This window comes from Lotus japonicus, chromosome 3, assembly GCF_012489685.1.
Source record: "Lotus japonicus ecotype B-129 chromosome 3, LjGifu_v1.2".
In the NCBI taxonomy this organism is placed as follows: domain Eukaryota; kingdom Viridiplantae; phylum Streptophyta; class Magnoliopsida; order Fabales; family Fabaceae; genus Lotus; species Lotus japonicus.
In genome coordinates this window covers 92,321,319-92,334,679 of record NC_080043.1, presented here as the reverse complement: position 1 = coordinate 92,334,679, position 13,361 = coordinate 92,321,319, and the positions used below count along the sequence as shown (strand labels likewise).

General features: G+C 35.5%; 3 protein-coding genes across 4 annotated transcripts; 2 read left to right on the top strand and 1 right to left on the bottom strand.

The window, feature by feature from the left end:
• Positions 1 to 188: 188 nt before the first annotated feature.
• LOC130747444 (putative lipid-transfer protein DIR1) lies at positions 189 to 869 on the bottom strand. The gene has a single exon (XM_057600388.1). The coding sequence runs from the start codon at positions 780 to 782 to the stop codon at positions 477 to 479; it is 306 nt and encodes a 101-aa protein (XP_057456371.1). The 5' UTR covers positions 783 to 869; the 3' UTR covers positions 189 to 476.
• A 707-nt stretch (positions 870 to 1,576) lies between these two features.
• On the top strand, positions 1,577 to 5,336 carry LOC130745024 (uncharacterized). Its single transcript, XM_057597175.1, has 5 exons — positions 1,577 to 1,628; positions 2,937 to 3,027; positions 3,112 to 4,395; positions 4,498 to 4,894; positions 4,995 to 5,336. Exons 1-5 carry the CDS (start codon positions 1,577 to 1,579, stop codon positions 5,334 to 5,336), a joined length of 2,166 nt encoding a protein of 721 aa, XP_057453158.1.
• Positions 5,337 to 9,941: 4,605 nt separating this feature from the next.
• Positions 9,942 to 12,204, top strand: LOC130747443 (UPF0496 protein At4g34320-like). Of its 2 annotated transcripts, none has more exons than XM_057600386.1 (3): positions 9,942 to 10,378; positions 10,495 to 10,553; positions 10,712 to 12,204. In XM_057600386.1, the coding sequence occupies exon 3, from the start codon at positions 10,730 to 10,732 to the stop codon at positions 11,861 to 11,863; it is 1,134 nt and encodes a 377-aa protein (XP_057456369.1). In that variant the 5' UTR covers positions 9,942 to 10,378; positions 10,495 to 10,553; positions 10,712 to 10,729; the 3' UTR covers positions 11,864 to 12,204. The 2 variants fall into 2 exon arrangements, with proteins under 2 accessions (XP_057456369.1, XP_057456370.1); XM_057600387.1 differs by having other exon boundaries at positions 9,942 to 10,407.
• The last annotated feature ends 1,157 nt before the right edge of the window (positions 12,205 to 13,361 follow it).

The following is a 13,361-nucleotide window of genomic DNA, read 5'->3' as shown; positions in this document are numbered from 1 at the left end:
ACATTCAAGGACCAACTTGGCTATTTACCCTTTATTTTTCTCTTCAGGGGCAAAGGGGCGCAGCAGATATATTGACCTGCTTTAATTCTTTTTCTCTTAATTTTTGACATTGTTTTCATAACATCTCAAATCTTACTTCAAACTTCAACTCTGGATTTATCCATTCTTGGGTTGTTTTGCAATAAAAATGATGAAGAGAATTTCTATTTCAAAGAAAGATAAATTGAGAAGAACATTCACGGCAAACCAGAATACATACGATTTACATGAAGACAGGACTTGACAAACCAAATAAACACTAAAACAAACAAATCACAAACCATGAGGCGTGAACCATCACATTAGCAACAAACAACAAACAAGTTGAATAATAAAGAAACAGAGAAACAGGGAAAAACAAGAGCAAAATAATCAGTACACATATAACTAATCATTTGCCCTTGCATTTATGCTTCCATGCACCCACAGATGAGGTACTAGTTGCACTTGAAGGATTTCATGAGCTTGCACTTAACAGGGAGATCCATGGCTTCATCAGGATCAACACCATAGAAAGACAACAAGCCAGAACTCTTGTAATGACACAAGCATGGAAGGTCAGCATTGGCAATGGCAGAGCAGCAAGCAAGGGTTGGATCAGCAGGGTTCTCACCACTAACAGCAGGCAGGCATGACTTCAGCCCATCATTGGACATGTTACACAGGGACTGGACATTGGCCAACATGGCAGTAGCCAACAATAACATCCCCATAATCACAACCATCTTCTTGGAAGCCTCCATCACTAGCTAGCTTAATGATATATTAATTGATTTCTCACTCTGCTAGCTTAAGTGAACTTCACTCTTCTACTACTTTGGTATGACAAAGAGAACTGCAGGTTTATATAGAGGGGGAATGCCAGAGGATGTTGGATTAATTGAAGATTATTGCAAGTTGCAGCTATCAATGGACCCATTGAAATCGTATGCCTCCAAAAGAATTTTGGATTCTTTGTTGTCCCTATAGCCAATATTAAATTCTTTAGTTAATAAGTTTTTTTTTTAATTTGGATTACTCCTAGTCCTTAATTACAAAAATCAATGGTCTATAATTGTGCGGGAGGGAGCTGTAGAAAACCTCAGCAGCGGCAGAGGATCCAAATTGGTTTAGAAAGTTAACTATGTCTCATTGTTTGTCTAACTTCAATCGGCTGCAGCCGAATGCTCTATGCATCCTTTACTAATGTTCATTTTCACTTGACATTGCAAAATTTCATTAGTGAAACGGGAAATTAAATCTTCATTTTTTAGACTGAAGATCTTGGTTGAGTATGTACTATATTGTGCTCTCGTGACAATGTGTGTGCTGGCTAATTGACCAATACCACGGGCCATTGTATCACGGGCAAGCACTTGATGCTCTCAAGGAGTTGGATTTTAGCAGTGATGTTGGATGTCTTTTAGTTGTTCAATGTATATGGGAAGGATATATATAGAATAAATTAGGTCGATCTCAGTTTTCTATTTATGTGCTGTAGTAGTGGCATGTGAAGTGTGAACAGCATTAGATTAAAACCCATAGGGTAAGTTTCATAATGGAGTATATAGGAAAGCACCGCGAAGCTGATCGAGTGATCATGATTACAGGTAATTAATCATCCTCTCCAAGAAATGATCAACAATTAATTTCAGGTGACTAGCTAAACAAGTCATATATTAGTTTGTTTTGATGGCCCTAGCAGAAAGAAAATTAGGTTTCTATTATGAATGGACCACTCATGAGTCATGATCCGTTACACGACACAACAAAAGTGGAACATGTGAGCTATAGATTTAATGAACAAGACGACCACATATAGTACAAGCTCAAACAGTCAACATTCATATTTCACAAGAGGGGAAGAAGCCAGAAAAACTAGACAAGGGATGAAAATATAATACATATTAAACAAAATTAATAATGGTTGGTTGGAGGAATTAGTCAAATATAATTAATATTTAAATATTTTTTTTAAAATATTTTTTTTCTCTTAGAAGCGACTATCCAATGACTTTATCCATTTACTTGAGAATTAAAACTTTTATCACTTGTAAAAAGGATGAAATTTTGAATCATTGTGACCAAGGTTATTAAACTCGCGATTTAAATCGTACGATTTTACGTTTTTAGGTAGTGAATTTGAGTTAAATCGAGTGTAAAATCGTTTTCGGGTAAACTCGGGTAAAATCGAGATAAACTCGCTAAACTCGTGTAAAATCGCGAGTTTGTAACGAGTAAAGCGAGTTCAGAATAATTCATTTTTTCCCTGTTTTTAATCAAAACGACGTCGTTTTTTTTGGGGGGGGGGGTTATTTTATAACATTGACTAGGGTTCAGAAATAGAAACGCGACGTTCTGCTCCTGCGTTCAATTCTGCTCCTGCGTTCAACATTGCAACGACTCCATGACTGCTCCTGCGTTCAATTCCTTCCTCTGCTCTCCTGCGTTCTAGTTCCTCCTGCTGGGTCACGTTCTGCTTCCAGTTCCTTCCTCTGCTCTCTACGTTCCAGTTCCTTCCTCTGCTCGAGTGCTCGGTCACGTTCTGCTTCTGCTTGAGGTGAGTCCACGTTCTGTTCTGCTCCTCTGCTCTCTGTTGCTTTTGTAATTGCTAGTTGCTATGTTGATTTTGTTGGCACTTGACTGTTGGCACTTGGTTGTTGCTATGTTGATTTTGTAATCGCTAGTTTAGAAATTAGAACCATGGAGTTTAGAAATTATACATTGGTTGTTGTTCTGTTGTTATCTCCTCTGCTCTCCATGTCGTTTGTGTTGGACCAAAGTGTGTTTGGATTTAGGCTGAAGTATTTTATTTTGCTATGTTGGTTGTTGCTATGCGTCCTGTACTCCTGTTCTTTATTGTTAATTTGGATTATATCTTGTTGTTTTTGTTCTTTATTATATGTTGTTATTTGCAGCAATGTCTCAAGTTGATCCCTCAAGTGCCTCAAACGAAACAAGCGCTGCTACTAGACCTAGAAATAGGAGGAAAAATGCTCCTGAAAATCGGTCTGATATTGGGTGGAAACATGGGGTTGATATTGAGGGCAATGCTTGAAAAGTTAAATGCAATTATTGCCCAAAAATTGCCAGTGGAGGAATATTCAGATTTAAGCATCATCTTGCTGGATCAAGCGAAGATTCAGAACCTTGTGTCGGTGTGCCTGAAGATGTTAGACTAGTTATGCAGGATTTTGTGGACAATGCTAAAGTTGCAAAAGATAAAAAAAGGAAATTGACTCAGTATGGAGGTGATGTTGAGGGGGAGGGTGAGGATGTACAAATGGAAAGCTCTCAAAGAAAAGGGAATGACATTTTAAAGTTTACTACAAATGTAAAAAATGGTGGTGGGGTTCAAGCAACAATGAATCAAATAGTAGAGAAGGACTACAAGGAGCAAGTTGATCTACAAGTTGCAAAGTTTTTCTACACAAGTGCTATTCCCTTCAATGCTATAAGAAATCCAGAATTTACGAAGATGTTGGACATGGTTGCTAGATATGGGATTGGTTATAAGCATCCTTCCTTTCATGACATTAAAGTGCCTCTCTTGAAGCGAGAAGTCAAGGAAACACATAACATGCTTGATGACTTTAAGCAGGATTGGAAGAAAAATGGTTGTACAATCATGTCGGATGGATGGACTGATATGAAAAGGCGTTCCATTTATAATTTTCTAGTGAACAGTCCTATGAGGACTCTTTTTCTATATTCATTGGACACTTCTGATATTTCTAAAACAACAGACAAGGTTTTCAAGATGCTAGATGATGTTGTGGAGCATGTTGGAGAGGAGAACGTAGTGCAAGTAGTCACAGATAATGCTGCAAATTACAAAGCTGCTGGGCAAAAGCTTATGGAGAAAAGAAAGAACTTGTATTGGACTCCGTGTGCTGCTCATTGCATTGATTTGATCTTGGAGGATTTTGAGAAGAAGCTAAAGGTGCATGAATCAACTATAAAAAAAGGAAGGAAGATCACCACATTCATATACTCTAGAACAATGCTCATTCCCTTGTTGAAACATTTTACTAAAGACAGAGAGTTAATTAGGCCGGGTGCCACTCGATTCGCCACATCATATTTGACTTTGGGATGCCTAAATGAGCTTAAAGTTGCATTGATGACTATGTTTGGCTCAGAAGAATGGAAAGCAACCAAGGTTTCTACCTCATCAGATGGGAAAAAAGTGCAAAGCATGGTTTTGGATAGTAGTCTATGGAATAATATAACCATATGTCTCAAGGTTGCCATTCCTCTTATGTCTGTCCTTCGCTTGGTGGATTCGGATGAGAAGCCCGCCATGGGTTTTTTATATGCTGAGATGGATGCGGCCAAGGAGAAGATAAAAAGCAATTTCAATTCTGTCCAAAGAAGGTAAACTTTGTTAATTTATCTTTTTATGTGTTGTTTTTTTGGAACATGCCTAAAACCTAATTATATTTACTCTTTGGTATTTGTATTTCTATTGGTGTGTAGTTATGAGCCTGTGTGGAAGATTATTGATGAAAGGTGGGAAAACCTACTCCATAAGCCATTACATGCAGTTGCTTATTACCTCAATCCCCGATTTCACTATGATGATGCTTATGTAAAGGACCTTGAGACCAAGCAAGGGTTATTTGCTTGTGTGGATAGGATGACAAGTGACCCCTTGGTGAGGCATAAGATTCATAATCAGATTCATTTGTTTCAGAAATCTCATTCTTTGTTTGGTGATGCTAATGCCAAGAGTAGTAGGAAGACTATGGCTCCTGCAGATAGGTGGAGCATGTATGGTGATGGATGCCCAGAACTGAAGAACTTTGCTATCCGTATTCTTAGCTTGACTTGTAGCTCTTCTGGATGTGAGCGTAATTGGAGTGCATTTGAAATGGTAAATAAATTTATTATGTTTTTACTTTTTAGTTATCAACTTTGTTTGTTTAGAATTGAAATTATAAGCCTTAATTTTGGATATTAATTTTTATTGCTAGGTTCACACAAAGAGAAGGAATCGTTTGCATCAGCAAAGGATGAATGACTTGGTCTATGTGATGTACAACAACAAGTTAAGATCTAGACAAGTTAGAAGAAAAGTTGTCCTTCCTTTTGATGATATAGAATCTGATGACGAATGGATAACTGAAGATGTGGAAGAGATTGATGAACAATCTCTTGTTGGGGATAATGACATTGTTGGTGAGAATCAAGTCACAAAAGAGCCTACTCTTGAAGGGGACCCCGAGCATTTGATCTTTGATCCTATACTTGATGAGCCTCTCTCATCGGGAGCAGAATTTGATGATGATGATCATGATAGTGGTGGTGATGAATGATGGCCATGATGATGGATTTTAAGATGTTGAAGTATTTGAAATTTGATATCATGACTTGTTGCCTTTTGTTTAATGTTTTATTATGAGTTTATGACTTGTGAAACCTTTATTTTGGATTATTTAGTGCTTTTATGTATGAACTTAAACTTGTTAGTAATTTAATTTATGGTTTGAACTTGTTCTTATCACTATTGTTGGTGATTTGGTTCATTTTTAATGTTGTTAGTGTGCGATCATCACCATAATATTGTTTTTTATATGTATTTTTTGCATGCGGTAAACTCTTACGAGTTTACGAGTCGAGTTTACCCCCCTCCACGAGTTTACCTAAACTCTCGAGTTTGATTACCTTGATTGTGATAACTTACTTGATTGGGTAACTGCTAATTAAAAAATGACAAACAGAGTTCCATGCATTTCATCTCACTATTCATCGTGCCAAAAATGCTAGCTTCTCCAACAATTCTTACACGTGAACCTCCGAGCTCAATGATGTATAATTAACATATGTAGATCGTGAAGGTTTTTAACAGTCACAATTGTAAAACATTCAAAAATGTGTTTCTGACGGTTTGAATTAAAACCACCGAACCACACATAATTTTCAGGAAGAAACATTGTGGTGTTTCTTTAAAATGCTCCGCAAATGGCACAATCTTTTGTATATGTGTATCCAACAATCATTATTACTTCTCCAATCAATTGATGTGCGAAACCAGAACCGCTTTATATCATGATATAGTCATATATTGATTTCACTCATGAAGAGATCAAGTTAATTATGTGGCCAAGAACAAAGACAAAAAAATAGTTAAAATGAACAGGGAAGTCCAAGTTTGGTCCATGTTCCTAACCAATTAAGTAAATATTGGTACGTATCAACCATATCAAGAATCAAATAACAAAAAACAGGAGTATTTGGTTAGATAAATTGCGTCAATTTGTCGATGACTGTCTTCATTCATTTCACATACACATGATTAGTAAGTCGATCACATGATTAGTTACTTTCCTCGTCACTCTTCGGATTTGATCAAAAAAAGAATGTCGTATGTTATGGAAGAAATTACGTGGCTTGCAAGTTTCTATATAGATTGAGATCATTTTCCTTTTCTTAATCATATTTATCTATCATTTAAGCTTGAATGCAAAGCACCATTTTGACATATTTTTCAAAACTCAAGCCAACCCAGATGCCACAAAAGGTGGCCGAAAAAGCCACCCAAATTACATGAATTAAGATAAAGATTGAAGTTTGAAAAATCATCATAAATTGATTAAATTCCTAGTCATTGTCTTCTGAATTCTGAAACATGTACATGAGCAGAGCAAGAAAAATAATCACGTGATCTGAAAATTAAAGCTTTTTGACGTAACGTGGAATCTGCTTTTGATTTTCAACTCGTACTCGTGGCGTGGTGGCAACCACTAAGTTGCCGACACGTGTCAGAGTGCTACGTGGCTGCACGAAGAGGCTCTAGAGTTGATACCAGTAAGTTGCAGCACACGAACTTATGTCATGAGCTGTTTAGATAGAAACATGACTTGCCAATTTTGGCAAAACTCCGATTTCTTATTTCCACAAGCTAGACACATGAATGGAGTTGATTGCAATGTAAGTCCCACATTGCTAATGAAGGAGAAAAAAGATCAAGTTATGCATTTTGGAGAAGTCCCACATCGCTTAGATTAGTGAGGGGTGGGAGGGTTCAAGACTATATATAGGGATCTTAGGCTCCTTGTTTCAACACACCAAAACATCAAAGATGTAGCACCTGAAAACACTTTAAGTTTATATTTGTGTTTTCTTTTTTTTCTCTTATGCTCTTATTTTAGAGTATTGTGAGATGTAGTTCAAATATTTACTTTGGAGAGTGTGGGTGTACTGAGGTTATGGGGTGGTTGAGAGTGAAGTCACGTTATATTCTTGTGTTGTTGATTGCGCTCCAGGTTTATTTTACTTCTTCAGCTGTGTTATTTCCTAATAATGAACAGTACTAATCTCTTTAATCTTCCTAAGCCTAATCCATTCTCATCTTTCTCCACAATTTACATTGTTGTCCTATCTCTCTTCTTCAGTTCTTTACTATTACTTGCCAAATTATATTATCTAATAAAATTGATGAAAAATAAGAAAGAAGTCTTACATTAAGGATTTAAAAAGTAAAATAATGATTTATAAGATACAATATTAGAAATCAAATTGCCATGAGGCATTTTGTATCACGCCACACCCACATTCACTTTCCTCGACCACCAGGTTCATTTTGGCCCCATACACATTCAGCCTAATAAGTTTTATCATAGCCTATTTATCTAACGGCCCACGATCAATAGAAAGAAAGCTCGATAAAACATATATTACGAAAAAATTGGCTTAATTAATGAATTTTTTTTTTTACTAAAATCAAATACAGGGCATCTGAGACTCTTGTTCACACAAGGCATTTTGGATCACAAACGTACAATGCTAATGATTTTTTTTTAAGGTGAGCCAATTCCTTCAAGTAATACCTATTTTTTGCAAAGGGAAAGATTGATAAACAAACAATGGAGACATGGAGTGGAGTTATGCAAGCATATAGAGTGGAAAATTGAATCAATACGCCCCAACCCACTTTCAACACACCTCAACTCAAGTGGGACATATATAGCATATTGACTTGACCCACTAAAAAGTCTTCTGAGATACACAATCCACCCCATTTAAGGGTGGATTGACCTACCAAAAATTAAAAATATCAATAATGTGACCAACGGGTGAATTAGTCCACCAATTGGCCCATCAAAAATACTAAAATAACCTTAAAAGTTATTATTAGTTTTTTTTTAAATACAAATATCTTGACGAGTTTTTGGTACCGTCTCATCGTTGACATGTCAAGTTGGTGGGTTGGGCATAGCAATGACAACTACATTAACATAACTCAACTCGTCTTGTTTTAGTTGATAAGTTAAGTGTTGACTAATATGTCATCCTAACATTCCACTATTGAAAGTTGAATGTGAGAAGAGAAATATAAATATGTAAGAGGGGAAAATAAGTAGTGAAAATGTGATGTGAAAAAAAATATGGTGGCGCAACGGTAAAAATACTATGAGTATGAATAATATGTATAATGTATAATATAATAATCAACATCTCTACTCAATAGCCAATAATCAATATCCGTTGAAAATTGCTTTCGTACGTACTAAAATTACTTCTATATACATATTTCTACTATGATTTTGTCGGATATAATTTAATGATGCCGCGTCACATTAATGTTATTACTACAAGTGGTCTTCTTTTTTACAACAATAAAAAGATTAAAGTTTGAGGGAATATTCGAATAAGAGTTACATTTTATTTTATGGTTTTGCGTCAAAATCGGGCATCAAATCTACTATATTATCTTTCTTCCGAAGTAGCCAAAAAAAAGTAAAATCTACTATTATCTTCTCTCTTAAGTTCATTAGATTCCTTTCAAAAAAAAAGTTCATTAGATTTAGTTTTAAAGAAAAAAGGTTCTTTAGATCCCTTCATATCTTTATATAAAGGGTTGCACCCCTCACTTTAAAATGGTCAAATAACCTCGTTTAATTATTTTTTTCTATACACACTCATTTTATTCCAATCTATTGTGTTTTGTAAAAAATAAAACCATTGATGTTTTAAATTTTTATTTTCTTTTTGTCTTTGGTCTGTAGACTATAGTTGTCTCTTCAAGTAAATGACTATTTTTTCATTTTAAAACAAATTTTTTAGAAATCCAAAGTACGGTCTTTTTTCCAACTATATGTACATTTAATAATAATAGTAATATAGAGGATAATTATCTCAAAATTGTTAACTGTCTCAACTAATTTCAACTATTTCACAGATTTTTATTTATCTTAATTTTATTTCATTATTAATAATAAGGGGTTTTAGTTAAAAACTTCAAGTGTATTAGTCTTTTACACCAATTAATATATTTTTATACCCTAACCTTGGACATCAATGGTTCTGGAATGAATAGAATATTGTTTAGAATCTAACAATTATACTCAATCTAATTTCATTCAAAAAAAATCAGGATCTTATTTTTGATACATTAGAAAGAAAAATCAGGATCTTATTACATTAGAATTAAATTTAATTCAAAAGTAAAATTAAAATTATGAAATAAAAACATTTACTCATATAGTCACATCCTTTTTAGTTTTTACATATGTTCATAAATATTCATCATTTTTCTATCGCAGGATCGAACTGTGCTTACGTCATGTGTCAACGTCACATTTCAAGAGATGTTAATGAGCGAGTTGATTGTCTTACAGAAATTGGTGTTAATTTGCGGTGCGAGACTTTACTTTTCACCATTGAGGAAGTTGTGTCTTTGTTTGTTAGAGATGTTTTAGCTGATTAGTTTTTATTTATTTGGCTAGAAATGAAAAATAATAAAATATATGGTGAAGGTGAAGTGAAGAAGAAGAAGAAGTCAAAGGTGTTTTACTCTTGGTAACTAATTATCCAGAAACAGTTATGGGGTTTATTTGATGGCATTGAATATTGATTGATTAACCTTAGTTGGAAACTTGCTCTACAATTAAGCCTCAACTCCTCTTCCATCCTAGTTTGTTGTAAAGTGAATGTGTCTTGTGTTGTTATGTTGTGTTGCTTCTCACCTCATCTCTCTCTCACAACACTGTTGCTTTCCGCGTTAAAATTGAACGTGGATGCAGAGAAGAAAGGGTGACACAGAAACCAAACCAGTAGTTTTCAAGAGAGAGAAGGGTTTATCATTCATTGCTTCCTTCCTGCATTTTCCATCTTTTACCTCATTTTTCTCATGCGTGCAAGCGATTCTCACTCCCACCACCCACATTTCTTGCTTCTTAACACCTTTCATCATTGCCTTTAAGATTCTGCATTCTCTTTCCGCCTCAAATTTCTTTGCTTTACCTCACTTTCCTCTTCATTCTCATAGATCAAAACCCTCTATTAACCTCAATATAGATTTGCATTGTCCCTGTCTGGATTATTTCCCTATCTGCTGCTTCCGTCGCTTTCAAAGGTTTCAACTTTACAAAAATCTCTATCTGGGTCTGTTTTATTTCACTTGCCCATTTCATATTTTCGACATTTTTTGCTTTTTTTGTTGACTAAGTTGTTAATCTCTGATTTTTGCAGTTGTTTCTGATAGCTTCAATTGGTTTAGCTTGTCTTGAAGTTGTTCACACCTTTGATAGGTAAAAAAATCTAATTTTCTCTTAATTGTTCTCTCATGTATGCAATTATTTCACATAAGGGTTTTCATTCACTTTATTGATTGCTAGAGTAAGGAATCACATAGGGGTTTTGGTTCTGGTTCTGAGTTTGAATTGGTTGTACTATTTTTTTGTATTAGATCATTTCAATTGAAGCAATGGGGAATCATATGAGCAAGAAGATTCCTGAAACATCGTCTGCTGTTAATTTGAGTACTGAATTGCATTATAGATCTGAGCTGAGCTCCTATGAGGCTGCTTGCAAGATTGATAATGATTTGCAATCCTTTGACACAAACCTTCAAGCTCGAACGAATCAAGTTATCAACACGCTTGCTGTTGGTGTTGAAGTTCGAGCCCTTTCTTTTGAGTCTTTGAAACAAGTCACGGAATGTCTTCTGGAGATGAATCAGGAAGTTGTTAAAGTGATCTTGGACTGCAAGAAGGATATATGGAAGAGCCAAGATCTGTTTGAACTGGTGGAGGAGTACTTTGAGAACAGTTTGCAAACGTTGGATTTCTGTGCTGCGCTGGAGAAGTGCCTGAAGCGCGCTCGCGATAGCCAGCTTCTGATTCTGGTAGCTCTTCAACAGTTTGAGGAGGAATCATCATCAGAGGTAGGAGGATCGAACAACCGCTACACGAGGACATTGCAAGAATTGAAGAATTTCAAGGATGCTGGTGACCCTTTCACAGAAGAGTTCTTCCAAATTTTCCAATCTGTTTACAAGCAGCAGATACTCATGCTTGAGAAGTTGCAAGTTAGAAAGAGCAAGCTTGACAAGAAGCTGAAATATATTCATTCATGGAGGAAGGTTTCAAGCATGATATTTGTAGCTACATTTGCTGCTGTTTTGATATGCTCAGTGGTAGCTGCAGCAATTGCAGCTCCACCTGTTGCTGCTGCTTTAGCTGCTGCTACCGCAATCCCAATTGGTTCAATGGGGAAGTGGATTGATTCCCTTTGGAGGAACTATGAAAATGCATTGAAAGGGCAGAAGGAAGTGATTAGCTCAATGCAGGCTGGTACCTATGTTGCTATCAAGGACTTGGATAACATCAGGATTCTCATTGATAAGCTGGAAGTTGAGATTGAATCTCTGTTGCATAATGTGGATTTTGCCATTGCAGAAGAAGCTGTGAAGATTGCAATAGAGGAGATCAAGAAGAAGCTGGGAGTGTTTATGAAGAATGTTGATGATATAGGAGTTCAAGCTGATATTTGTAGCCGTGACATTAGGAGGGCAAGGACTGTGGTCCTGCAGAGAATCATAAAACACCCCAACAATTGAAGTCTGAAGATAATCTTATAGCATGTTTGGATCAGCTTCTTCTCTTTGCTCAGAATCAATTCCGAAACTCATAAGTTATTCACAGAAGCTTCTATCCAGAAAGGATTTCCAAACATGCAGGTCTTGCTAGCCAGTAGTTGTTGTTTGTTGGAAGAACACATCTTTTCCTTATGTATCTTGTGAAATTTGTTGTTTCATGGATCTAAGCACAAATGGGTTCTTGTTGAAGATAATAATCAGACATATTCAGTATGTCTTGACACTTGCAGCTAAATTTTTTATTCTTTTCATACAATAGTGTACTCATGCAATTTTTTTATAAATTCATTTTGTTCTTTTAATTTGTTGATGTAAAACTAACTTATGAGTGAGTTTGGTTTCACTTCTGAAAATCACGTTAAATAATAAGTTACAATGTTAGCAATGTGCATCCTAACACGCTTTCGAGTCTTTATATATCTTGAAATTTGTTGGAAAACTAATTATTAGGTAATTAAACTATGGAAATGTTGAGCTGGAAACAAAAGCTAGGTGCATGCTTATGTTGAGCTGGAATCTACACTATTACTTTTTTATTAATATCTCATTTGTAGAAATAATCAACTCTAGAGGCAAATTCCAAAATATGAAGTTACATGCAAAATAGTATAAATTTTATGTACATTATCTTCTTAAGCGCATTGATAATTGTCAAGTTTGGCTGTAAGCTATGACTTCCTTTCCTGTGCGAAAAACAGGGCAAGTGGGAAAAAATAGAAAGTAACACGGAAATTGGAATTGTGAGTGATAAGGGACGGTGGTAGAACATAAGGATCATAAGCAGTGAAAATTGATGGCATATTAGGTGGGGATTGTTAATCACAAAATGACAAACGTCACATTCAACAGATAGCATGATCTTTCACTTTGGTCCATTGTAGTGATGATAACAAAATAGATATGTTTAAAAAAAATGACTCATCATTCATGAAGGACGTTTTTCAATGTATGTTAGGATTTTTATTTAACTCAAAATCGATCCAAGTTCGAGTCAATGTAGCAAAATCTAGCTTCTTCGTTGATGTGTGTCTACCGGACGCAAACAGAAAACCAAACAGGACTAGACAAATGCATTCTTTAATTAATAGAAGGATGTTTGGCAGATGGCGAACATCATTCCAAAGAATAAATTTACTCTCAAACTCTGAAAATTTACATGAAGGAAACACCAATCTCCTTGCCACTTAGACCAATAGAAACTTTGATTAGCTTGTGTCCAAAACTTAATCAAAAGTTGAAAGTCTTAACTTTCTGATTATAATATACAGTTCCCTTGTTAGTTACTAACTAAAATGATACTACTCTATACTTGGCATATTTCAACCTTGCCCTCAGCTGTATTTACATTGTTGCTTTGATATTCAAAGAGCATATTGACATTACCGGACTTAAAAATGGATCTACACAGAGAGGTAATAATGGCAAACTGTGCCAAGAGTTTACATGTACATTATGAATC

What these genes read in the sequence shown, in the direction of transcription:
- LOC130747444 (XM_057600388.1), bottom strand. Translation starts at nt 782, where the DNA reads ATGGAGGCTTCCAAGAAGATGGTTGTGATTATGGGGATGTTATTGTTG.
- LOC130747443 (XM_057600386.1), top strand. Translation starts at nt 10,730, where the DNA reads ATGGGGAATCATATGAGCAAGAAGATTCCTGAAACATCGTCTGCTGTT.
- LOC130745024 (XM_057597175.1), top strand. Translation starts at nt 1,577, where the DNA reads ATGGAGTATATAGGAAAGCACCGCGAAGCTGATCGAGTGATCATGATT. An exon ending in AAAAATGCTCCTGAAAATCG is followed by an intron (nt 3,028 to 3,111) that starts GTCTGATATTGG and finishes AAAAATTGCCAG; the next exon opens with TGGAGGAATATTCAGATTTA. An exon ending in TTCAATTCTGTCCAAAGAAG is followed by an intron (nt 4,396 to 4,497) that starts GTAAACTTTGTT and finishes ATTGGTGTGTAG; the next exon opens with TTATGAGCCTGTGTGGAAGA.